This window comes from Macrosteles quadrilineatus, unplaced genomic scaffold (assembly GCF_028750875.1).
Source record: "Macrosteles quadrilineatus isolate MER2022 unplaced genomic scaffold, UCM_ALF_1.0 Scaffold_3__2_contigs__length_128488019, whole genome shotgun sequence".
Classification (NCBI taxonomy): Eukaryota; Metazoa; Arthropoda; class Insecta; order Hemiptera; family Cicadellidae; genus Macrosteles; species Macrosteles quadrilineatus.
The window spans coordinates 57,512,772-57,539,759 of record NW_026542596.1 but is presented as its reverse complement, the minus strand read 5'-3'; the positions used below and the strand labels follow the sequence as shown (position 1 = coordinate 57,539,759).

At 32.7% G+C, this 26,988-nt stretch overlaps 1 protein-coding gene across 8 annotated transcripts in view; it reads left to right on the top strand.

Annotated features, from left to right (window-relative positions):
- The window catches only part of LOC128990037 (protein lap4), a 114,872-nt gene that overhangs the window by 48,761 nt on the left and 39,123 nt on the right, over window positions 1-26,988 (top strand). For 6 of the 8 annotated variants that reach the window (XM_054412256.1, XM_054412261.1, XM_054412260.1 and 3 more), the window contains exons 15-26: window positions 1,746-1,898; window positions 6,208-6,304; window positions 10,723-10,907; window positions 15,506-15,655; window positions 17,566-17,697; window positions 18,178-18,312; window positions 19,049-19,129; window positions 19,924-20,217; window positions 21,833-22,099; window positions 23,787-23,897; window positions 24,838-25,017; window positions 26,123-26,281. In XM_054412256.1, coding sequence (XP_054268231.1) covers window positions 1,746-1,898; window positions 6,208-6,304; window positions 10,723-10,907; window positions 15,506-15,655; window positions 17,566-17,697; window positions 18,178-18,312; window positions 19,049-19,129; window positions 19,924-20,217; window positions 21,833-22,099; window positions 23,787-23,897; window positions 24,838-25,017; window positions 26,123-26,281 — 1,944 coding nt within the window. The remainder of the gene's footprint in view (window positions 1-1,745; window positions 1,899-6,207; window positions 6,305-10,722; window positions 10,908-15,505; window positions 15,656-17,565; window positions 17,698-18,177; window positions 18,313-19,048; window positions 19,130-19,923; window positions 20,218-21,832; window positions 22,100-23,786; window positions 23,898-24,837; window positions 25,018-26,122; window positions 26,282-26,988) is intronic. The other 2 variants (XM_054412257.1, XM_054412259.1) reach the window with 2 other exon arrangements.

The window sequence follows — 26,988 nt, the reverse complement described above, 5'->3', positions numbered from 1 at the left end:
ATTGCAATTGATATGAATAATTAAGTGCAAAAAAAATATAATACCTTCTACGTCTGTCCTGTCACAAATTTCTACCTATGCTTCTTCATTAAATTCTTCTTTTATGTTCTGTCTCCATCCTTAACTGAACAAATAATTCCAATAAATATGCATACACGGTTATAAGGTAGGATACACTTTTTATTCTATTTAAAACTTACTAAATTAAAACTACTTTATTTAAACCACACAAAGCGTGTCTAATAAACAGATTAGGTTTCCTAACTCTCAATAGTTTTTGTTTTTCCTCATTTGAAATGAGCCTCGTAATCAGTTATAAACATAAATTTGAAACTCCTTACAGTCTGTTTCAAGAACCATTTTGTTCATATGTTTTGGTTACAATTTGGCTACATATTTTCAAAGTTTTATTTATAACATGCAGGCTGTTACTAATCTTAAATTTAAAACACAATTGTAACCATGTTACAAGAATATTCTTTTTCTTATGAGTCTTGCAGTTTATTACAAAACATCCGTAATCAAGAGTTTTTTTTTTCACTTCATTTGAAGTTTGTGCTTCAAAATGGGTTTGTCTATTGTGTAAGTCCACTGGTTTGCAGTGTTGAAGTTGTTTGAAGTGTGGCTGTTATTTGAATGGTTGGGGTTTTAGTGGAAGAGTGTGCTGGTATTTAAAGTTTTAATTTTCCCCCTTTTTTTAGCCAAACAGGATTTTTTTAACGACTATTGCTCGTTGTTAAATTTAAAAAAAAACACGTCAAAATCCAAGAAATTTTACAAATTACAGAAGTATCTAGGACGTTTTTTTTAAGGTGAAGGAGTGTGATTTTTTGAAAACGCTTAAATGTTTTGTAGAAAATTTAATTCCTGACCATTAAAATTCTTTCAAATCTTAGCTCTTACCGTTTTTGAACTAAAAAAAACACGTTTTCTCAACAAAGGGGGGGAGGGAATTAAAACTTTGAACTGCCATAACTTTTGATAGAATTGACATAGAGACCTCTAGTTTGCGCCATTATTTTCTTTTATTATGACCTTTTCAATTATTATGTATAACTCAATAGGGGTTTACATTTGAAAATTTGTCTTACTCCTAAACTACCCCTTTTGGGGCTAGGGAAGGGGTAAAAATTTATATATACCAAAACTTCCTTTTTTGATCATATAAACATTCCCTGAATATTATAATTTTACCTCTATTAATAAAAAAATAACAGGGAGGGAGGGACTTTTAGGACACTGTATATGACTTGTGCTGCTACCTGGCAGTCAAGTTCAAAACTACTATACACACTCATACACGATACTCGGCAGAGTTGTAGTCCAGACTGGGTTGGCATTTTCGTTATCAACTGATACTGTGTACGTGTAAGTCTCGCTTTTAAACGTTTGTTTTTTGTGTTTTAAATTATCTTACGATCTTTATGTGAAGTAAAAAAAACACTTTCTTGTGCTGATCCATGTAAGAACTGAAACTAGTTGCTTTTGCAATTGTATTGATTCCCTAATTTATTTCCTTAGCAGGTATTTAAACCTTTCATAAAATTATTCAGCAATCCGGAGACTATTGTTTAGTATTATATTAATTGAATAAATCTAACATGACCAACAACAAAACCAAGAGAAGAATATAATCATGTAATACAATGTTGTAAACCTACTACCAGCACACTCTGGTTTTAGCACTAACACAGCATGGTAGCGTTGGCATGCACTAACGGGTGATTGCATGGTGGTGGTTGCAGGAGCGCCATGTTGGTTTTGACTCAACCGCTGCCAAGGGGGGCAACCGGCCCAACCGTCTACATCGCCGTGACACCCCCCACCATCTCAAGAACAAACGGATCAACCAGGCCGCCGCACTTGACAGGGACAAAGTGGCCGCTATAATCGCTAATGTAAATAATTGCTAACTTGACATCTTCATTCTTTATTGTCCTATTTGTATATGTTTCCTCTAAGATTAGGGACTGCATTTGACTCATAATAAAAGTCCATAGTTTAAGTTATCATTTTTAATTTTCTTGAGTATTCAGTTATCATGAGTATTTTAATTGGTAGTCATGATGAATTGGTTCTCGACAGGGCCGCACCTAGGCTGTGCCGAAGATGGCCTGCCAAAATGGCGAGGGTTTGGAACTCTGGCACGAGGCCGCAGTTTAAAATACAGTCTGGTACAGAAGTATGTTCCTTGTCCCTACTACCCTAGGCCTAGCATCTAGTGCTAGTGACACAGCCCCAAAATCACAGATATAGAGGTCGAGGTCGCCTTCATAAAATAAATGAACTACGAAAATGAAATTAAACTTATATCTATTTCCATTTTTTTAACCTAACTAACCCTTATATATTAACTCTTACTCTCTTACTTCCTATATTAAAGTTAAATTCCACCAAAAAAAGGATACTTTAGTTTACCTATGTAGCATTTTATACATTGTGATGAAATGGTATAAAGGATAAAGGATGATTATGTTTTATCTTACTAATATTATAAATATGAAAGTTTGTCAGTTTGTGTGTATGTTTGTGTGTGTGTGTGTTGCTCAATCACACATAAACTACTGGACGGATTGGGCTGAAATTTGGCATGATGATAGCTCACATTCCCGATTAACATTAAAGCATATTCTTATCTCAAAAACCCTTTCGGGCTCCGCCCCAGTGGCTCTTTAGTTCCCCATGTTAATCTTATGATTTTTCATATTTAAAAGTAATTAATGAATCTTAACAGCTGTTTCAATTAAACAAGTTGGTTCTGTTCTATGATGCTCAATAGCATAAAAGTTACAAGGGTTACCAACAGGGTGCAGCACTATTATTTTTTTTATTTATGACAACAGCTAATTTCCAACCAAAAGGTGAGTGAGCGTAGCGAACGAACTTCAACCAGGACGTGAATGAGCCATGCGAATACTTACGAAGTTAAACGGGGCGAAGCCCGCGGGTACAGCTAGTAAAATATATTTTTAAACCAACGATTTAAGCATAAACCATAAAAAAAGATTCATTATAGTCTAACAAGAAGTTAAATTTGTGTTTCCAATAACAAAATCTGAATCATTTCTTTATATTTTAAATTTTAACTTTTAATGGCTACAATTGCTTAATGCGTTTTACTGAATAAAAAAGGAGGCGCTTCTAAGCTGGTTCACTACGCACGAAGGAGCACCTAGACCTAGGTATGGTCCTGCCTCTGGATCGTCAGAATTAACAAGTAAAGGTTACTTGTGTGGCTGTCAAAACAATCTGTTACGTAAATCAACCTACAGCTGTTTAGTGTCACAGAAAATGGAGCACATTTTCAGGTCAACTATTCCAAATTTCCTCATGGTTTTTGTAAGATTCTGACCTGAAGAAGAGCTCCATTTCCTCTGTACAATACGGTTGTAGTTGATATACATAACAAAAGAATGTTCTGACAACAGTGTGTAAGAGTTCCATATTTATTTTACTTTGTTATTGTTATTCGAGGTCTACTATGAGTGGTGTACATGCTTTTCTTCCATTTTGTACTCTATTTTCATAAAACTTTATTTATAAGTATTTTAGCCAAGATTTATTATTGGATTATTGTGATTTGCATGATACTTTGCAACTAATTTCATTGAACTTGTTTGCATGGCACTTTTGGTTTGAAGTTACATAAAACAGGTTTCATAAATAGACCCTATTTCTATTTTAAGTGGAATAGAATAAATAATTTAGGTCTTTAATTTTTCTTTGTAGATATTTTGGAGACCATAGTAAAATATTTCATTTGTTGCATTTTGAATTTATAACAAAAAATAGAAGATTTTTTAGATCTTCACTGTATGTGAGACTTCACACTTAAAGATTCTTAATACATCAAATAATTTATTTTTGAAGTTGAAAAGAAAATTGTGTTTATTTTAACAATGTAAAGTTTGAACATGTAAAAGAGTAAAGTATTGGTGTGTCAAGTTTTTTTACCTTAAAATTATTTTTCTACATTGAGAGAGATATGTTAACAACTACTTACATCGGTTTAGGCCGTTTGGGGGAATTCACAAAATCGTAGTTGTCAGTACATTACATGCTTGTTTTTTGCTTTAAAATTATTAACTTTTAAATTTGAATGATTCACAATAAATGATTCACGACCAAGCTGTATGAACATTATTATTTATGAGCATACCTTACATTTACATCTTTAAATATTTGGTGGAATCTTATAAAATTTGCAGATTTGTGTAATTTTATATAATTTTTAGAGTTATGCAATTTATGCCCCTTATTTTGCTTTCGACCTTTCCTCTATTTGTTGATTAATTTACAGTTTCGTATAAATTAACATTAGTAACATAATTGTTGATTCACTTTACCATATTAACTATTAAAATACATTTGTGTGATGAATTCTGTGACCTCAGAGAACCCATTTAATTAATTGAATCAAACATGAACTTTGGTTTATTTAGTAGTAGTGTGGAGTAATTTGGTAGTTAATAGCTTTTACTTTTTAGCTGTAATAGATCAAAAGAATATCAAGTAAAAAGCCATAAATTATGGTTGCTGGTGTTATTTTCAAACTGATTTGAAATATATTTTTGCTCACTTTTAATTTTCTATAACATATTAATCAAGAATTGTTTTAAAAAGTTGTTTTAAAGAATTTTTTTATTTTAATTTTCCTGTAAGAATATTTGTTTCTGTGCCCCCTAAACAGAATAAGTACATTATGGCCCGACATTGTATGAATAAACGCCATAATACGACAGAAGAATTAAATTTTCTCTAAAAGTGAGTAAATAAAGAATTTGAATTTGAATTTGAATTTAAAATAACTCTAATGAGTTTACTTATTCAAATTTCCATAGTTTATTGGCATTTTTAACTAATATCAACTCACATCTCCCGCAACTCTGTAGATGGGTTGGCACCACTTTTTTAAAGTCGGTACCGGTACCGGTTCCCAACCAAAATCGATTCTCAGCTCACGGTTCCGGTACGATTGGTACCTCATTTTAAATTACTTAGCCTATTTTTTTGTTTTAAAACAAAATATCTGTATTTTAATTTTTCAAACTGATTGTTTTGCATTAGTCTAGAATGGTCATTCATAGTTAAGGGATTAAGAAAATAAAACCAGATTGTAAAAAAAAAAAATGCTTGAATAACCAAACAAATTAAAATCAAAGTATGTACCGTAGGCCTACCAGAAGTGTAAAATATGGCAACATTTTTACATTTATAAGTTATCTATAAGTTAAATTGAGAATTATTTTATATATACTATGCTTAGAAATAAGTAATATTTAGTAGGCCTATTTATTTAAATGATTCACTGCTAAATTAAAAAAATTCAATATAGGGCCAACAAACCTTATAATGAAAAATTGGCTCTGGAAATTTTTTGAACTACTGACTGTCAGGTTCTAGCTTAATTAAATTAAGTGGGTAATTATTTTGAATCATTTTGTGCCTAGAAGCTGTGTTAAATTAATATTGGCTACAGTATTTAGGAAAGATTTTTTATTTGCATTTATGACAACAGCTAATTTAAAAGTTATATTAACGTTGTTATATAAAGTTTGAAAATGATTTTTTGGCGCTTTATCAAAATTGTGGACATTTATTTAGGAATAATAACTGTTCTTCATACAACAGATCTAGATAGAACATAATTATTCTCTTTATTGTTCTCTTCACATTGCGAAGCACGGTTATGGCGGCTAGTAATAACATAAATATGAGATCAATTCAAACATAATCGTGTTCAATTATATGTAGTTGTGTTTAATAAAATAGTTCTAAATGTAATTATTTTTGAATTCTGAAATTCTTCAATCAAAGGTCAAAACCAAAACATTTCCAAAGTTTTGGTAGCTTTGAGATTCAAATTTAACAAATCACTATCTCTGACACACATACAGACAGAGTATGCCTGCTATAATGACTTTTTAAATTTATATTTTGTTTCTGTTATAATATTTGTATGTCACCTACTGTAATACAAAGTTTCACTAATTTAGTGTTGGTTATGTCTTCAGGTAACCTATCAAAAGTGTTGCTCATATGTTTGTATTTTTACTTTGAATCCCAAAGTTATGTTTAGTTAATTGACTATAAGTTACAGTAAACCAGCTGTAGCTCTGTCACACACAGTCAGACAGACTGACGGCACCTGCTACACTGCTATACGAGTGGTTTCACAATCTGACATGTTATCTATTGATTGCGTAGGCCCTCAGCAAGCAGGAGACTGTGTCACCGCAGCAGCCAGTGTCACAAGTGTCGTCTGCCGCGTCTGTGTTCCCCACGCCTCCCGGCTCCACACACGGTAACTACAATAACAGTTAGTGATGTAACTACAGTAGTAGGTGATGTACAGTAAGCGTAAGCTAGTGCAGTACGGCAGTCTGCCTAAGCTCAACGGCCGAACTAAACAGACGAGGTCGGGCGTGAACAGTTTAGACAGACGAGTGTCGCGTAGTACGAACTTTGTGACAAAGCGAGAACGGATATGGCACACTTATCACGGTAAGGTGAATCATCTGGGTAAACAAGTTTTGAGTTATCTGTGTGTTTGATTTATCAAATAAAATTTTTGTTTTGATTTGTTTTTTGAAAAATATTTATTAAATGCATTGATATATATATGTATTTTTTTTTATACAAAGAGTTTTTAGGTGTAGGGTAAAAGTTAACCTGAAAATCCCTAGTCATTTCTTTTTTTGGCACTTGAATACTTCTTACTGATACTAAACTTTTTTTAACCAAGAAAATATTTAGCTAGAATTATATTGAAGTCTAAAGTGAAAGCTTAATTTGACTACTCTGTTTTATTTTTAAGTCGTACTTTAGATGTTAAACTGCAAATAGAGTCAGTCAAATTTACTTTAATTAATATTCATCTTTCATTTTTAACCGACTTTCCCACTACCAACAAAAGGAGGAGGTTCTCAATTTGTTTGTGGCGATGTTTTTTTTCTTTCTATGTATGTTCACCAATTTCTCTGTGATTCTTTTACCAATTATTGTGGTTCCACCACCAAAATAACCAGGAGAGTTTCTATTTGGTACCTTATATATTATATTTAAGTATAATATTTGTTTCGGTGAAAAATTCTGAAAACCTTAAATATTCAACATTTATTTTGTTTACATTTGTGCAGATTGTTTACATTGGTGCAGAGAATAATGATAACATTATTACAGCTGTTAGTTGAAACCATTTAAATGAAGCTAGAGACAATTCTTCATGAAACAGTTGCTTCATATTGATCAATAAACTATTTCTTGCCATGCATTTTGTTTTGGTTACTATAAAAAATGTATTTTAACGTTTGATCTGATTTGTGTATTCAGTAATTCTGTTTTTAGTATTGAATATTATTCTGACTTAAAAAAACATATGTTTCAGTGAATAGCTGTACGATATTGACAAATAAAGGTGTATTGTGTAAACCAAAGCATTCGTAAAACAGGTCTAAATATAAATTAAATGCAATTATTCCTTACACGACCTAAGAAGTGTGACAGTGCATAATCGTCAATTGTCTTAAAAGTGTTAAATATTTTAATTACTAAACATGCATTTGCAGATGTGGAATGTTTATTATTCTCTACCCAGTTACTATATCATATCAATACTATTATGCCTGCTTCGGAAAGTCCTAGAGGAAGATGATATGCAATTTCGACTAGGCTATATCTTGATCAAACAAAACCACCTACATGGCTTGCACCACTTTTAGCTGAACCAATCTTTCATATACATATTTCATTTGCAGATGTGGAATGTTTATTAATATTCTCTACCCAGTTACTATAACATATCAATACTATTATGCCTGCTTCGGAAAGCCCTAGAGGAAGATGATTTGCAATTTCGACTAGGCTATATCTTGAGCAAACAAACCCCCTACATGACTTACACCACTTTTAGCTGAACCAATCTTTCATATAATACTTTCCAAAGGTACTATACATGTTATCGACCAATTTTCCACTTTTGAGAGATTTTTTAGTGCTGGTGGCTGAGGAATAACTTTCATATTGTCCCAAAAGGCTTGAGACGTTACTGTATTTCTTTTTATAATGTAGAAGTACACCGATTGCAGGAAACGATGATGTCTGACATTTCAATGTATCTAGAAAAGACAATTAGTTTTTCATTAGGCCTAATGTAATGGACAACTCTTTCTTTCTTAAGGAATATCTAAAAATGTTTATTTGCATTACCCATTAGATACCTGAACAGGTGACTCAAGCAGTTTTAAAATAATGATTGTTCTGTGGAACTTTTGGTTGTTTCAAACAGTTTTGCTTATCAAAAACCCTCAAGTAGTTAATACATAAAAAAATATACAGTCACTAAAAATCATGAAATAATTTATTTTTGTAAAAAAATACAACCGACTTCAAACGCTCTAAAAAGAATGAAATAATTTCAATAAAGTAAACTTTTGTATTAGGCAAGCTCACGTATTTCAAGTCGGCGCGGCTCAAACTGCAAATATGATTGAAATTAAATATTGTGTGTGTATTTTGCAAATCAATAAATTGTAGCTGGATAACATAAATAATATAAAAAAAACATACTGAACTGTTTTGTTTATATATTAAAGGAAATATTTTCTTGTATTTTATGTTTACTTCAGAATAAATGCATTATGAAAATAACACACACAAGTGTTTTATATGAATAGGAAAATAATTTAGTTTGATATTATGATAGGGAAAAGAAGCTAGTTTAGTATTAAAACGTTACTTTTCCAAGTTAGAAACATTTAAATGCGTTATAATCTTTTTAAAGATACTCGTTAATACTATAATGCCGATCTCTGATTACGGTAATAAAATAACACTTAACGCATAACTATGAAAAAGACATGCAGATTAACTCCTTTAGTTATAGATAGTCACCTGCAATATGGACACCCTCTTTCAATTTTGTATCAAAAATCATCATAGAGCCGCGCCGATTTAAAATACGTGAGCTTGCCTAATACAAAAGTTTACTTTATTGAAATTATTTCATTCTTTTTAGAGCGTTTGAAGTCGGTTGTATTTTTTTACAAAAATAAATTATATAGCACAATAATGTAACGAGTAAATAAATTTATTTTGTGGCATAAGGTATCAAATTTGTATTGTAATTCTTGCCAATGAATGAATATTTTAATATTTAATATTAAAAAATAACCCCACAACTAATTTGCATTTAGAAAATTCTCTTCAAACTGATCTCCATTGTGGCATACTTTAGTTTATAACTGACTCACACTTCAAGGCCGCCATGCTCATGAATGAGTCAAGACTTTGTGGTAGAATAGCTAGTAAAATAACAACAAAACTCTTATCACTGAAACACAAAGCCTTGTGACAATCTTTGTTGATAATACTTATCTTGAAATATGTAATCCTGTGTAAGACATAAAACTTATATTTTTGAAAAATACATTATTTTAAGTGACTTTTGAGTAAAAAACTGATAACTTGTGTGAACTCAGAAAAAATGTTGTAAACTAAATAATTACCTTTTTGTTTTTCTTAGATCAAGTGTTACTAAATAATAAAATATATTTACAATAATATTTCATTTTCCAGGATTTTAATTTAAAAGATTTTTCCATATAAAATATTTTTAGCTAACTATATGGTCTAATGATGGTGTTATTTGGAGAAAAATCTTTAATATTGGAATGTTTGCTCTGACTTTATCTTATCTACACTTTCCAAACAGGACAAACATGAGAACATTTTACTAAATTCATTACCTGTTTTGTCTATTAAATATTATTAGATGACAAAAAGTGTCAGTTAAAATTTCAAATTTTAACTATTTAAGACTTGATAAGTTTACAAGTTAAAAAATAACAACGTAAAGTTTAAATATTGCTTTGTTTAAGTATATTACAAAAATCCAAAGCTATACAATGGCAATTTTAATGTAGGCTTAATACTTGTTTAAATATATATTCACTCATTGTCAATTCACATAATTTTCACTTTGAATTCAGTGTATTGTGTAATTTGTTACGTCTTTTACATTATGACAGATCGTTGAAATATAACAAAAATATTAATTTATTTTGCATTTACTTTGATATTGAAGTAGATTGGTCCAGAACTGTGTTTTTAATCACTTGCCACTTTGATTCTACAAATTATGGACATTGTCTTATAACAGCCTATGTAGGCTTGTCTAGACTGAAAGAGAACCGAGAGATAATATCCTATTGTTTACTCTTAGTTGTCCTTTCACTAAATATAAAAAAATCCTTTCTCAATTAGTTTATAGGAAAAAAATGTGTTTTTGCTAAGTATTTTAAGTTCTAAAATCGGCATATGTGTAGTCTTAGGTTTTTGCATAGTTTGTACTGTATCTTTGGTATTTTATCACACAGTTTTAAATGGAAATATATCCTTTAATTTAAATAATTTTGGGGAACCTCTAAATTATCCTTAAAAAACTGTTTGAACTACTATTTTAAGCTAAATTTTTTTCAAAATTATTCAAGTAGATTATAGTTACTATAGTGCAAATATAGAGGCAACAGATACACAATAAAAGGCTACTCAACACTTACTGTATATTTAGACAAAATTTCCCATTTTTTTGGGACCTTTTACACTACCGCCCCTGGAATCTATTCAGCTGAGCTCATATTCTTTTTTGAAAATATAAAAAATCTTAAATTAATTGAAGGTAAACTTCAATTTTTTTCAACTAAAACACATTGTGGTTTGCAGAGCTGGACAGCACAGGTGTGGAGGTGGCAGAAGAGACGACAGAGATACGCCTGGAGCGCAGCGCAGGTGGTCTGGGGCTCAGTATAGCTGGCGGCCTCGGTTCAACCCCTTTCAAGGGCGATGACGAGGGAATATTCATCTCTAGAGTGACTGAGGGAGGGCCTGCCGACCTAGCGGATCTCAGGGTATGTACTACCTAGTGCACAAGTCAAGAAGAGGGTTTTGTTTTACAGGGTGAATCAGACCACCCGTTCACATGCTTTAACGGGATATCCGCTTGTGTAACTCACTGACTGATCAGGTATACAAATATTTACCCACTTCTAGAATAGCTAGGGATCTGAAATTTTTTGTGGAGGTCCGTCTCGGTCCCAAACCACCCAGTAAATCCAAAAAAGTTATATTTTCAAATTAAAACCCCCCCTAAAATTCCCTAAATCCCCCTTTTTTTTAAGAAAAACACGTATTTTTTACAGCTATAGTGCGAAAACGGTAAGAGATAGCAAAGATTTGAAAGAATTTCATGGTCAGGAACTGAATTCAGAAGGACAAGACAAACTTTGGCGTTTTTGAAAATCACACTCCTTCACTTTCAAAAAACGCCATACTTGAAAAAATGTGTAAAATGTCTTGGATTTTCGACGTGTTTTAAATTATTTCAAAATTACTTTTCTGACATATATTTTTACTTTCAATGGTCCCGACATTGAAAGAAAAGTGCCTAAAGTAACATTTTAAAGTTGTAACCAACAAAAAAAAGAAGCTGATTTTCAATAAAAAGGTGGTTTTTTTTACGTTTGTTGGGCCAAACCGCTGTGTAATGTGCACAGGTGGACTGATTCACCCTGTATAGGTAAAATATTACATAGCCTGACTTGAGCTGTTTTATTATTTTTGCGAGTCAATAGTCAATGTTTTTTTTATGTCACACAAACAGTTGCATATCAGTAGAAAATATAACATTTTTGTCAAATTGAACCGTTATTTTTTTTTGTTGGCAAACCTGCTGTGATACACAGAACACTTACTGTAATGGGAGGACGCGAGGATGAGTTACTGTTTGTTATCTGCCTTTCATAGATCAAGGTCAATATTCAACAGGCTGTGACTGTACAACAATTGATGTGTTTACTGGTAGTTTGCATTACCATTTGCCTTGGTAAACCCATCTACATCTGTTATGTGGGTGGGAGATGGTACCGTTTCCCCTTGGTAAAGTCAAATGAAGTGTAGAAATACTTTGGATATACTGTAACTAATCTTCAATAATTATGTATTTTGTTTTCTTAACGTTGTATACAAAGTTTATTTTTATTTTTGTTGTGTATGAATTATTTTTAGAAAAAACTCAATACTGGGCAAGGTTCTACATTTTTTGCAGATTTGCTGAGAATCAAACTTATCCAAAAATCCAAAACAATTGCGAGGCTAGCAACACACCAAGTATTATTATCATTTACCTTCATGGAGGCAGTGACATATTTAAACTATATAGTGGTTTAAATTACCTTCTTACTGTCAAAACGATCCTTTGTAGTTAGTAAGACTACAGCTGTTTCATGCTTCGAATGGAGCACATCATCAGGTCAGAAGAATGTCAAGTAGTCTTCATATTCCTCGCAGTGGAGTTCGTCAAAAGTTTAATTATAAATAGACAACACCTGACCTGATGATGTGCTCCATTCGAAGCATGAAACAGCTGTAGTCTTACTAACTACAAAGGATTGTTTTGACAGTAACAAGGTAATTTACACCACTATATAGTTAATTCAGACGATCCAGAGGCCATTCCACCATGACATATTTAAAGTTGAATATGAGTGCTGGATGAATGTAGATTGGAGTAAGATGATTGGTATAACTTTATTACTAACTGAGATTAACTGTTATTTTCTGACATTCTCCATCACAATTAGTTAACTATATAAAATTCACAACGTTTCATGTACTCAGAATTGAACACTTCCACTCCGTTTTACACTTACCCTGCGTTCAAAGGCAGCTTAAAATATGCACGAAATTGCTTCTTTGATAATAAAAGTGTTAAGTTTTAGTCCGCAGTGTTAGTTCCTAGGTGGAAGCCATTAGTCTTTTAGCACAGTTCTAATGGCTTCTTGAGTCACAGTGCTATCTTAATTGGTCACATTCATCACATAGACACATCACTTGACACTTTCTTTGACCTCTTGCACATGTCAAGCAGTTACACATCTGGACCGTTTTGAGTGATAGACTTGTGTCGGTCAATCTTTCTCCCTCCTCCCCCCCCCCCCCCAGAAAATATCAAAAATAAATGTTTCACTTGAAATTGAAGGAAAGGCTGATTAGTGATTACCGACTCATAATCCAGTGCTAGTGCGACCAACTTTCTTTATAAATCGTTTTAAATGTGAATTTTAATATTATAATAGCAGCAATTTCAGTTGAATGTTTAACTACAGTCAGATTGTAAACATAAAACATCGCAATATGGTACACTGTTGCACATATGTTCAATCTATCTATATATTAATAGGCAAGCATGTTTCTTTAAAACCTTTTTTCTCAGCCCATGTACATCGCAGGGAAAATCAACACATATTGTTAGGAAGATATTTTCCTGTAGATGTGTAGAATACTATTATAAAATTAAAATAGGCTAAAAAGAAAATACAAAACATTAATTTTAAATTTAAAAAAATGATTGTCATGCTGGTGACAAAATAACAATGAAATATAAACAGAAAATAAAAACAAATGGAAGAAATTCTAATCACATGTTTTATTTACAGTGTGGGGTGAAAATAGATAAGTCTGTACATTACATATTTTTGGTTGAGTTTTCGACCACTGGACGACCTCTAGTAATAATTAATATGAAAAACACAGTTCAATATTTTGCTAAATGATTTTGTTCCAACACAATTAAATTGAGCCAACTCTATTTAAAAAAAATAAGTGTGTTAAAGTAGAAGTAATTTTATTACTGTCACATGTTGGGTACATTAGAAAATTATCTGAGCTGCAAATGAATGAAATTGCTACTATTACAAATAACACTTTAAAGAATAATGGATAACTTTGAGGAAAGAGTTTTGATGTGTATGCGTTCCAAAATGTATATGCAAAAGGACGTCGTCACCTGTCTGAAACTATCTTTACATTTTAAGTTAAGTGCAATTCATAAAGTCGATAAATAACATATTTTATTGATGTGAACTCATTTGTATGACTAAAACAGAGCCAGATACAACAGTTTGTAACTTGTGTTTTTTCGCCACCTTCTACAATACTAGTGTACCTGTTTGCTAAGTATTACAGGCATTATTTCAAAAGAATAACAGTCATAATTTCTGATGACTTTAAAAGATTCGAATCAAAGATTAAGGAAATACTCAAGATGTACATAACAGATCGATATAATCAACATTTCTTGTAAATATCTTATCATTTTTCAAAAGCTGATCTTGTTTTTTAGTGTTTTATACCAATAGCCTTACTCATAGCCGCATTAGGTTGTCCATAATAACGATTATAAATATAAAAAAAAACATTATTTATATTATTTATCCTCCTTGGTGGTGTTCTATGACTTTCCTATGTTTCCATAGTTTGCAAATCGGCTCTTTCAATTATTAATAAGAAATGCGGCTCTTTCAATTATTAATAAGAAATGCAGCACAGTGTTAAAATTTAGTTTTCTTCTTAGTATATCAAATGATCCAGGCTTTCTCGCTTTTTTCCATTGTAATATTTACGCCAACCCAAATTCAAATAGTAAATATTTCATTTCAACCAAGTGAGTAAATGTTTGTAGCAAACTTACTGTTAGAATTAGCAAACTTATTGACTGTTTACAGTTAACATATGTTCTTCTTCTCCCTTTTAATTTCTGACAACAGCTGGAGTTTCATAACAATGCCTGTTTCCCATGTTAATCTTATGGAGAAATACAAAACTTTTAAGGGGCCCACGGCCTCACTCTCTAATTATCTCCCTAAAAAGAAAATTTCCTGCAAAACTTCACGTTACGCTCTTTCCAATGGCACCAAAAACATGTCAATCGGTTCAGTAGTTTGGAGGAGTAATTGTCACAAAAAACCTGCTTGCGTATTAAATAAGTATAGATTAAACATAACATTTTTTATTTGAATGTCTAATACAGCTGATCGAATCTCAAAATTGAAGCTTGAGAATCTATAATATCCACATTGTTGTACCTGACCCTAGGAGTGGGAAATACCGTTACTTTTCAGTAACAGTCAGGAACCTTCTTTGTATTTTGGTAATAGGTGAAATAACACTATTATTTTTGTCGCCTAGTATTTCCCCTTCCAGGGTTATTTCACTTGTTCGGGTACTATAGAAATAATATGATTCTCAGTAAACTATTACAATGCGCTCGCTATTAATTATTAGGATTATATGGTCAGAGTTATTTCCCTTGTTCGACCTATACGTTCTGATGATGTTACAAAAATAATATGATTCTTACTTCTCAGTAATTATTACCAAGCGCTCGCTATTAATTAATAGGATTATACGGTCAGCGTTATTTCACTTGTACGTACTACGAGGTTACAAAAATATTATGATTCTCAGTAAACTATTACCAATCGTTTACTATTAAATAATAGGACAGCATTATTTCACTAGCTCGTTCTAACAGTTCAGAAAACGTTACAAAAATAATAGGGTATTCTCAGGTAATAGGTGAATCTTCAGTAATAGTGTTATTTTTTACGTTATATAACGCCCGCCACTACCTCTCCCAGCATGAGCTGCATGTGTGTTATGTCGCCAGGTTGGAGACAAGCTGTTGTCCGTCAACAACCACTCCCTGGTAGGAGCTGACCACTACAAGGCTGTAGAGGCGCTGCGCTCGGCCGGACACGCACTCACTCTGGTCATATCTCGTCAAGTCACTCGTCTTGTGCCCCTTCCCCATCCCAAGGTTGTCTTTTACTTTATCTAGTGCCGTAGTTGGGTCGCAGCCTTGTGTTTTGCTTACTGAATCGCTTCGTACTAATCTCAATCTATTATTGATTCATAAATACTTGTAGGAGCAAATGTAATCAAATCACACAAGTATTATAGCCAAATAAAAGTTATATTTGAACTCAATACTACGTTTTGCCGCTGATTAAAATCATAACGAATGGGTTTATGACGAATGAGACACTCCTTCCAGTACTGTAAAGTGAAACTTATCGCAGTCTGCGGTCGTAAACTCGTAGCCGTGTCTGCCAACAACTAAGCTTCTGGGTAGTGTGTTATTATTGCTTACCAACAAATTGCTTGTGTCCCCATCTCTTCTTCTAATTATATGTTTTCTTTTAAAATCAGTCTATGTTTTAAATTATATACAAACTGAAATCGCAATAAAGGTACCAGGGAATTTGATGAAACAATAAACATTGAAACAATCAACATAATAATAGTACTAATGTATTTATATTCCTTTGATTACTCTTGCTAACATTGCATCTGACGTTGTCTATTTAAATTGCAAGGCAGCAACGTATCCATTGTGAAATGTTGCTTGTTTCATTAGTTTTCCAGTTCAATTAGGACCAATGCAAAAGTTTTTTTTTTTCACTACGATGGTGAATTGAAAATAATTATTTAATGGCCAATGTTGTACCAAACCAAATTCTAGGCCGGAACTGTACCAACTATTTCGGTGCACCATAGATACAAATTATTTTTGTAATTGGAATAATATTTGTTGGAAACTGTTTACACGGGCCATTGTAGGTCTAAAAGTAAAGAACTTAATGTGTTTTTATGTTGGCATTAATCAAAATAGAATTGAGATTAGTACTCTTTGCACATTTTTGCTGCTAGGTGTCGCTGTTACCGTGAAGGATTTGGCAGTTTTTATCTCTCACAAGTATTTATCTTTTAATGGTTGTATCTCAATTCAATAGAATAAAGTAGTGAGACACCTTTAATTTGAAACAGAATCATCGTAAAAAAATTTTAATTTAATAAATATAAGTTTAATAATTGTTGGTTAATTAACATCGAATGTAATCTGTATTACCTTATTTTTGCACTAATTTCCAACCCTTTGTTTGGTGTTTTGTAAAATTATATCACACATTTTTGTACATAAAAGTGAGTTAATCTTTTAAAATTTAAGACGTACTAGTTTTAAGCTATCACTCATCAAAATTCATGCATGGAAAATATTACTTTTTTTTACTTTTGTGAAGCACTAGCCTACTCTCATAAAGTGGACTATGGTGGAGATACAACCATTTGTCTATTCATGAATAAGACATTGGTGTTATGTGCTATGTAGTAAGTTAAGATTGTATGTTATAATTGTCAGTGTTGGATAAAGTTGTATTTAACTTGTTTTTTTTATATTTTAAATTGTGAAAGGTTTGCATTGGTAATAATGTATTGGAGAGTATTTTGTTGTAACTTATTTTTGATCAACTCATCTTATTCGCTACACATATAAAAGTATAATTCACGTATGTTATTTTTATTAATACAATTTACATAATTTATTTTTCTGCTTGAATAAATTATACTTGTGTTAGAAAATAAAATGACAAACCTTTAAATTATTGCTCAATATTTTTATTTTATCAATAACAACTTCCTAAAATGTTTTCATCCATCATATACCTTAAATTAAAATTAAAATATGGTATAATCAAAGTTAAAGATTAAAGAAATTTTCTCAATATGATTCAGTGGGTGATAAGCATTCAGGAGGGAGCTATTCCTATTTTGTCCTCTGCAGCCAAGTGTCTTGTTTTGTATCTGTTTATAGTTCATGAAGTGACTTGTTTGCGTAAGTTTTACTTCAGAATATCGTTTCAGTAATGTACATGTGTATGTCTACAGGCGGGAACAGCAGACTCTGCATGTTCCAGTCTCAGCACGAGTAGAGCGCCGAGTGCTGCGTCTCACAACTCTATCATCACCTCCGGGTTTGAGAGCGCCTCGGGACTCAACGGGCCTGTGGACCAGAAGAGTGTAAGATTCTGTCATAATTCTTAACTTAAATATTAGTTTTATACACATTTCAAAAGTAACAGTATACTATTGATAAAAATAGTTTATATAGACAAAATACAGGTACAGTAATATCCTACATTAAAACTCCGTTTTACCTAAACCGAGGTTAACTGAAACCGTAAAAAGAATTCAAATCGATTGGAAAATGAGGTAGGCAACGGGAACAGTACCAAGGAGAATACTCGCACAATTAGCTATGTTGTTTGATGACGCTGCCGCAGCTAATAAGTTTTGGTATTTGTTTTAATTGAAGTTTTTATTTTTCAATTACCAGGCCAATCTGTATTTAAAATGGCCTTCTTGCATACAAAAATATAAAATTATATTTAGGCTTCAGGGAGAAACATAAAAAATTATACCTGCAAAGAAATAAGATGCATACAAATGTTTAAATATGTTATGTTTGTCAGTTGTTATATTGATTTATGTATTTTACAGGCTAAGGTTATCGAGCCTAAAGACTACGAAGTGATCAGACAAATGGTTCACACCACTCTCATCAGAGACCAGAACGGACTGGGCTTCAGTATAGCTGGAGGCAAGGGATGCCCTTCCTTCCGGGATAAATCTGAGGTGAGTTACTCTTCTTAGAAAGAAAAAAAAGGAGTGATTTTATTTTATCACAGTACAATAGTAATAGAAAATTTCATTGTATAGTAAATTTCCTTATAACAATACCCAGTTAAACCAAAACCCAGGTTAACTGAAACCATAATAAAAACGTAAAATTAGGCAACAGAAATATTCCATTCCGTTGTTAGTTGGCTAACCGTAACTATCAGAGCAGAAGACAACACGTATCACACACCATGATAAAAGTAAAGTCCAGAAAACAATAGTAGATTATTTTATGAAATATATTTTGTGCGTATAATTATAGATTCGTTTGTAGATAGATAGATTTAGTTGTAACTAAAATGATGTAGGAAAAGACTCTTGTTTTTTTTTTACCCAAATAGCCTTTAAATTCCAACCATTGAATATTAAAAATTGTTTTTTTGAAACAGCCCAGCCTTTTTTTTTGTTTAATTTGGGTTTTACCGTACTATTTTCTTATTTGTTAATAGTTTCATATAAAGCCTTATTTATCTTGAATTTGTAAGAACCATTTTAATCAGCATTCATGTTTTAAATTAGTCAGCATTGGTAAAAAAATTTACAAATAAAGAATACTGATACTTTCTGTTCTGTTCCTTGACATTTACAATAAACGGCTTTGCTGTGTTTCAATTTTGTGCAATGTTATATTGTTTTTGTACCATGATCATTGATAGTGTACATTTTGTAGTAATTCACGTATTGTTTCTAGGCGCTATACATATCAAGGATCACAGAAGGTGGAGTGGCTGATAGGAATGGCAAGCTTCAAGTGGGAGACAGGATAGTATCTGTGAGTATATTATGTGTGTGGTTGTGAAAAAAGGCTATTTGATTTGGTCGACGTAGCTTAGTGAGCTAGGAAGTCAATACAGTTACAATCCAGCTACCACTGCGGAATATATTAAGCCAATGTTTCCCAGGGTATAACCCTTATTGTTGTTCACATTCAAATGTTTCCTTCAATGCTTTAGTCATTCAAGAAGCTCTCCGAGTATATCAAGTCAATACCTAGTCCTTGTTGAGTAATTTAGATGCTAGAGGTCAATAGAATGATTATAACTTGTTTAACAAATAATTAACAGAATTGATTGACAAGGTCAATTAGTGACTGCATGTGAAAGTGTCTTTGTCAAATACAGGGTCTTCCATACAAACAATCTAAGTTGGCAGCCATATTGGAAAAAATGGAGGCTGAAATAGTTTTTCAACTTTAATTTGACCCAAATTTTTTAAATAAAAAATCCAATGCAGTTACAATTTAACATTTTAACACTAGTGCACTGTTAATTCTTCAATGTGGGATTGTTCACCTTCTGGACCTTGCGACGGTAGTTAGTTGAATTCCACATTTTGACCAACCATGCTTCTTTTACACTTTACTGTTCGGCATAAGTGTTGGTGGTGGTCATAATGGAATTCGTAATTCATCCTAGGTCAAAATATTTTGTGGACTTGTCATCAGATGCCACTACCTACAAATTGTGGCATGATGAGAACGTCTCGTCAAACTGTAGTAGTGTTACGAGTGTAATGAAAAAGAATGAAAAACTTATCCTGACCCTAACCTACCTCTAATGTCTGCAGATCAACGGTGTAGACATGGACGGTGCCAGACATGATCAGGCTGTGGCTATGTTGACCAGTCTGGAGCGCTACATGCGTCTAGTGTGTGAGCGAGAAGTGATTGTCCCTCGCAATGCTACCAACATGACAAACAACAAGACAGCTCCCAGTCCTGTGCTCAACAGCTTCGGAAAACCATACCCGGTGCAACACAAGGCGGAGACGACAGTTGCAAATGTTCAAAACGTGCCGAGGCCTGCGCCGCGTAAACTTACATCTACGTCGAGTGTCACTTCAGACACATCTGAGCCTCAGGTAGGTTAGGTTAGGTTTGTGTTGTAAGCTTTGTGTCGCTTACGCTGTTGCTTGTGGCTACTTGTGTCCCTACCTTTTGTGTTGTATTGTTTTGTAATTTAAGGGTGTTTGGCCTTTTTGGAAACAGTTGACTAACACATTTAAATTTTTTTAAATCTCTTAACTAGTATCCAAAAGAATTAAAAATAACAAAGGAAGCAATTCTAAAAACAGATTAAAAAGGCAGAACACCCTTATAGAAAATGTAAGTTTGATTGTGAACCTGAATTTGTGTATTACTGTAAATGTAAATTGATGCTGTACCCAAACCATTCTATTTCCTTATTTAAAAATTGACTAACAATTCCTAACTTCGTTCTAAACATTCTTAATTTGATTACTTAAAATATGTTTTGTTCCTTCAACCAACCTTCTAAGTAAATGCCACTATTCAATCAATGTGGGCGCTAATCAATGTAAATATTTGCTATAAAAACAATTGAGTCAAATTAAAAACTTAAATATATCCTGAATATTTTAATCTCTATCTTAACAAACAATATATTTAAAGTGATTGCATGTTCGTACTGACTGAATGTTTCAATTCAACTGAACATTTTTAAAAATTAACTTATATCCGTGAATAATTTTATAATAACAACTTACAATGCTAAACAACTAAACGCATGTTGAATGTTACTAAATGTATTAACATATTCTGCTCTGCATTAATTACAACAAAGATTCAAATCTGTTTGTAAATCAACTGAATGGTACCGTAACATACATAATTGTAGAACTTTCATATATTTTTAGTAATGATTAAAATATTGATGAGAATACATAACAAATGTCTCATTTTAAAGTTATTGCTATGCTTAAAATGCTAAAAGGTTTTTGGATAGTAATATCTTAACAGTTAATCGCTTCGTCCGTCGTTCTTTAATTAATTTTTAATATATCTTATAAATATTTTTTACAGATTTAAATATATACATACACTTATCTATAAAGATTCTAAAACCGCTTGTGCTTCACTACATTCTATTTATTGATGTACATACTCCATCTAATAATAAATGTAATTATGTACTTATATTTTGTGTAATTTTTAAGCATTAATAATAATTTTTGTAGGCTAGATTAAATAATTGTCAAAGACTGTTGTTAGGTAAATAAATACTAAAAAACATCTAGATTTTTTATCTGTTATGTAAAAAAAAATTGACTCTGACTCAAGTGGGCAGCTAAAAAGTCAGCAAAAATTACAGCTTTAAGTAAGTAACTTGTGGTTATTAAATTCTAGTGTTATTTACACATTAGTCTGTAATTTTTTTTATGAAATGTTATCAGCATAAACTCTACATTCACTACATGGCCCCTTTGAGAGTCACCTGTACTCCACAAAATTATTATAAAATAAGTCTGATCACAGTTTAAGTTAAATAAATAAGGTGTGTATTTTTAAAAGCCACTTGCTTTGATTTTTCTTTAAGAGACAACCAATTTTTTTGCAATAATTTTTTTGACTTTTTACTCCTGTTGAAATTCACTTTATCAATAATAAACATAATTTTAAATTAACTCTTCACATCTCTCATAAATCAAACTTTTAATTCAACTTGGAATTTCACAGCGCCCAAAACCTGTGACCAATGAGGAATTTCAAGCTATGATTCCTGCCCGATTTCTTCCGAAAAACGAGAAATCAACGGCCGAACCTACCACTTTGGTCACGTTAACGATTAAAAAACCGGATCACAACTTGCCTAACGGCATAGAATTCCCCGAGGCACCGACCACGCTCGGTAAAGTGACGGAAACCATAACAAAAAGTACTTTGACGGAAACTGTAGTGACGAGGGTTACAAACAACCAATTAGTGGCTCCCGTCATAATTGAGGTGAGTTGCAACAATGTAGAGCAGAACTTTTGAAAAACTCGCTTATCAAATAACTTGCATCGAACTTTGTGCATGAATCGTCCCTCTGTCTCGTAGTTTGTGTTAGGGCTGTGATTTGTCAGCATGGTGAAGTAAATGAGTAATTAGTTAACTAACACAACTAAACCGACAAAGTGTCCTTCGTTTTATTCATTTTATGGCTCCAATAGAAAAGCACAGTAGCGTCAGGTACATCGTATATGCTTTTCCCATGTCTTTGCATTGTGTAGTATGTTGCTTAAGTCTTAGCTTTGTTGAGTGCACATGTGACGGCAGGTATCAGAAAAAATGTTAAGGTAAGGCTTGTTTCCAATATTTAAATAGATTTATACGAGGTTTAAATAAACTGAAATTAAACTCGCCTTGTTTATTTCTCTAACTGAACCATGTATGGTGTATTTTACTGACTAGGATTCAAGGAATTTAAAAAAAAGGAGTTCAAGTCTGATGCCATCCAACAAAGATACTCATAAACGCTTTGTTACTACTTATATTAAAATTCATGCTAACTAAAAAATTGTGCTTCATCAAAAACATACTGCTTCATTGCCCTTTTAAAACTAAAAATTTCAATTTTGTTTCTGTGTGGTAGGTAGTCGTTCTTTATTATGCCTAACCAAAGACCGACATTAAACGGTAAGATTTGAAAGGAAAGGAGCATTGCTGTGTCATAGTAATATTTTTTGTGTTTTATTAAAAAAAAATATATAATTTGTCAAATATTGAAATATTGACTGTATTCTGTCAAAGGCAAAAATATTCATCAGTTTTTTTCAAGGAACAAAGACCAAAATCAAGTTTGTTAACATATATCTGTTGCGTTATTATTGAGAAGGGTTAAAATTAGTTCTGCTCTGCATCCGTAGTAGTTAAAAGTCCTTTTTACATGTATTAGAGATGTTTTTATATTTGTATTTATTAGTGATGACTAAACAAAAGTCATACTAACAAATAAAAACATTAGTATTTAGATTAGTATTGATTTTATAAAACAAGTTTAAAGCTAAGCTAACAGGTTTTTTTATTTGTTATTTGTGACTTCTTGCAAAAGTTTTTTATTTTCAATCTTTTTAAGGTGAACATTTTATTATAGTTCTCTTAATGATTTTATTTCAAACTATCAATTTTCAATACAAAAATGGCTGAGAGCTTGTGACATGTATGTAACCTGGGAGTCAGCTAAGATTCTAACTAGACATCAGGTATATATTACTCGGGGCTGATGTGCACCTCATGAGAGTCACCTATAAAGGCTACCTAGGCAGTAGATGAGGCCTACCTAAAATAAACAGTGGGGTGGAAGCTGACAGTTTGTTGATTTGCATTCACAATTGGGCGATTTGATTATATATATTCCTACTTCTTATACTTTGTTATTGACTGTTATCAGCTGTTTCTTAAATCAGGACTATTTAAAACAATACTTGCTGGATCATTTCTTTAACTGCTCCAATTTTGAACCATCCAAGCTACTTCCTTTTCCTAGGATAGAAGCGACGATCTTTTGATTACCAGGCGAGCACTAGGCACAACACTCATAGTTGCTGCCATCATTAAACAGATGTTATTTTTATTTCTTAAGCTAGTTGAGAACATGTTTTTAGAGCTGTTTTACCCTAGTCAACCACTGAGTGTTTTGTTTTTGTAGGACGTGACCCTGGTCAAGTCCGGAGGCTCGTTAGGATTCAGCATCATCGGAGGAACAGACCACTCCTGTGTACCCTTCGGAGTCAACAACTCAGGCATATTTATATCTCATGTAAGTCACTTGTACGTTACAGACTTGCAATTTGAATAGAAATCCTCAATACTTGTTGATGTGAACCATATATTAGACTAATCTCTCAGTTTCATTGTGTGATTATTCACACTATGGTTGTTTACTGTTCAGTGTTATCAGGTGGTAGGGTAGCGAGATAGTCGGCAAAATGCTCTTCGCTGGAGTCAATACCTGATGTGGAGTGGACATAAAAGTTTTTGTTGTAATAAAAATTAAAGCGTCTTTTGAAGTATTACTTTGTGGATCTTCTTTAACTATTTACTGAACTAAACATTCCATTCCCAGTTTAAGAAAGATTTTTTCCCAGTTAAAGAATGAAAATGAACGTAGTTTGGTTGAGCCACTGGCAGAGTGTGTTGATGTCAATTGCTGTCTTAAGTCAAATCCGTAAACTTTTAGTCTAAGCTCAAATCATACTACCTGTGAAATATAGCATCTTTTATCTACGCAAATCGTCAAAATGAGAGATAGTAAAATGTTGATTGTTGAATACTATGAGTGATTCAACTATGCTAAACTTCAAATTAAAAATTGGCTACAGTTGGTTCATAAAGATGGGGATTTCTACTTTAGTATCCAAAAGACAATCGTATCTCCAATGCCACTGACCACACATCATGTATATTATGTTATATTGTGATTCCTCATGATGCTACCAAGTAGTAAATCATCTTTTGGATGATGACACAAAGGATCTTTGTGTTGTTTACTCAATTAATTGATTATACAATAAACTACTGATCACAGGGAGCTAAGTGGTATTGTATTGAGTTGATAAGCCAAACACAGTTGATTCAAGACTGACCAGTGACCACATGCCTAATCTAATCACTGAGGTTATCACTGTCTTGCCCATGTAACTGTTCAATCACGTCACAGTTGACAGTTCAGGTATCCTAATGTACGAGTTGTGACACAGGTGGTGCCTGGAGGTATAGCTCACAGCTCGGGCAAGCTGAGGATGGGAGATCGTATCCTGGCTGTCAACGGCAAGGACATCTCTGGCTGCTGTCACCAGGACGCTGTCATGGCTCTGCTAGAGGCTGGGGATGAGATAACACTCAAGATACAACACGATCCGCTACCTGAGGGCTTCATGGTCAGTCTACTCTCGAATTCGTAAACTGTTAACTTAACAACTATATGCTATATTCATTTTTACGTTGCCTTAAATTACTATATTCCTTCACAGAAAGATTCCCAGTATTTTTGATTTTCTATCAGTCTATTTCACTTGTTCGTAAACAAGACAGCTGGGGCATTTTGAAACAAAACATAAGCTCTAAACCATCACTTGTTGTTTACTAACATTTTGTTTTTCAAAACAGGTTATGCAACCAAAGAAAATAAAAAAAAAACACATAATAACAATTGCAGATAGACAGAAAAAATATTGACCCGACAAGTGCTGCGATCCCTTGGAATATTGTCAAATTAGTAGCAATGTCGCAGGACGAAACACTTGTCTAGGAATGCTAGAACGCTGGAGGATATGTTCTGTCCAAGTTTGCCAGTTGATTAAGAAAATGCCCTTGGTCTGGATAATTATTTTGAATAAAGAGATAGCAGCTAGCTTACTTTAGATCAAGTCGGGGTGATACACATTGGCACAGAAAAGACCCCATTTTTTCCTCTTTGACCACTTAGCCTACACTTGACAAAGTCCCACAGGGGATGAAATGAATTTTGTTTTCTGTGGCCTTTTTGGACTTTCTCCAAAGTAAGCTAACTGCTATCTTTTTCACAGTTTTCACAAAATAATGCAATTGAAGGAAGAACATATTTCCTCTAAAAAGTAAAGTTATCACAGGTACACTTAAATTAAGGATTCAAAATGCCTGTAGCTCGGTTGATATGATTTCTATTCAACCTACTCTTTAAAGAAGTCCTATTTAGGATGAGGTATCAGTTTTGTAACTTTTATTGTTTAATCATCCCCAGGGCTCGAACCTGTAGGTTCGTTTTCAAGCCAAGATCAAGGTGTTTAAAAGATGCCTTTCTTTTCATTTAAGGACTATACAACTTTTTATTCAGCTTGATAATAAACCTTTAGTTTGAAATCGTGAAACTTAACAGAAAAACTGGATCACTTGACAGGGCTACTGATATTTGTAACAATTTATTTGTACAAACAAGATTCAGTTAAAGCCATCCCAATTTTTTGTTAGTTATTTGTATGTAACAATAATAATTTGTTCTCGCAGGAGCTGACCCTGGTAAGGGAGGATGGGGAGAAGCTGGGGATGCACATCAAGGGCGGCCTGAGAGGTCACCGTGGCAACCCTCTGGATAGGAATGACGAGGGAGTGTTCATCTCCAAGATCAACTCTGGGGGAGCTGCTAAGCGAGATAATAGACTCAAGGTCAGCAAGTTGTTTGTTTCTTTTATTTTACAATCCTTAACTGGAAGGGACGCCTTAATTTACTAAACAGATACAACCATAGATATTGTTTGAGGGAGGCGTATAAGATGTAGAGAAACCTTGCTACTTCGAACTTTTGGTCTTTTGTTACCCTTGTCCCAGTCCATCCGCCTTAGGCTTTTGGTAAATTTGAACAGATGTACAACATCTATTTTATTATTTCCTGTGATAAATTTGAAAAATCAATTATTGGGTTTTCAAGTACAAACCTTATCAGAAAAGTTTAAACTTTTTAAATTAATCCGCCCAAAACCTAATTCCTGGTAACTTTGAATTACTCACAAAAACCACTTGCTATACTGTACAATATAAACAACTCAAGAAGCATTTGCATTTTAAGACGTATTTGTGTCTTGTGATTTTTTATAAACTTTCGTTTTGTAGATGTGTGGCCTGTAAAAATTCTTCCTGAGAAATGTACAAAGAAAAGTTTAAACAAGTTTACTTTTGTTTATGGTTCTGTTAAATGAAAAATATCAAAGTTATTTTGCATAAAGTCTTAAACATGCTCATTCTTTCAAATTTTATGTTTGGTAATTTTTTTTCATAAATTTTGTCTTAAAATCTACCATTGTAATTTGTAATAGTATTCAATATGTTGTTTTAATACTTGTAGATGGTGCACACATGGGTTTATTGTTCATTTA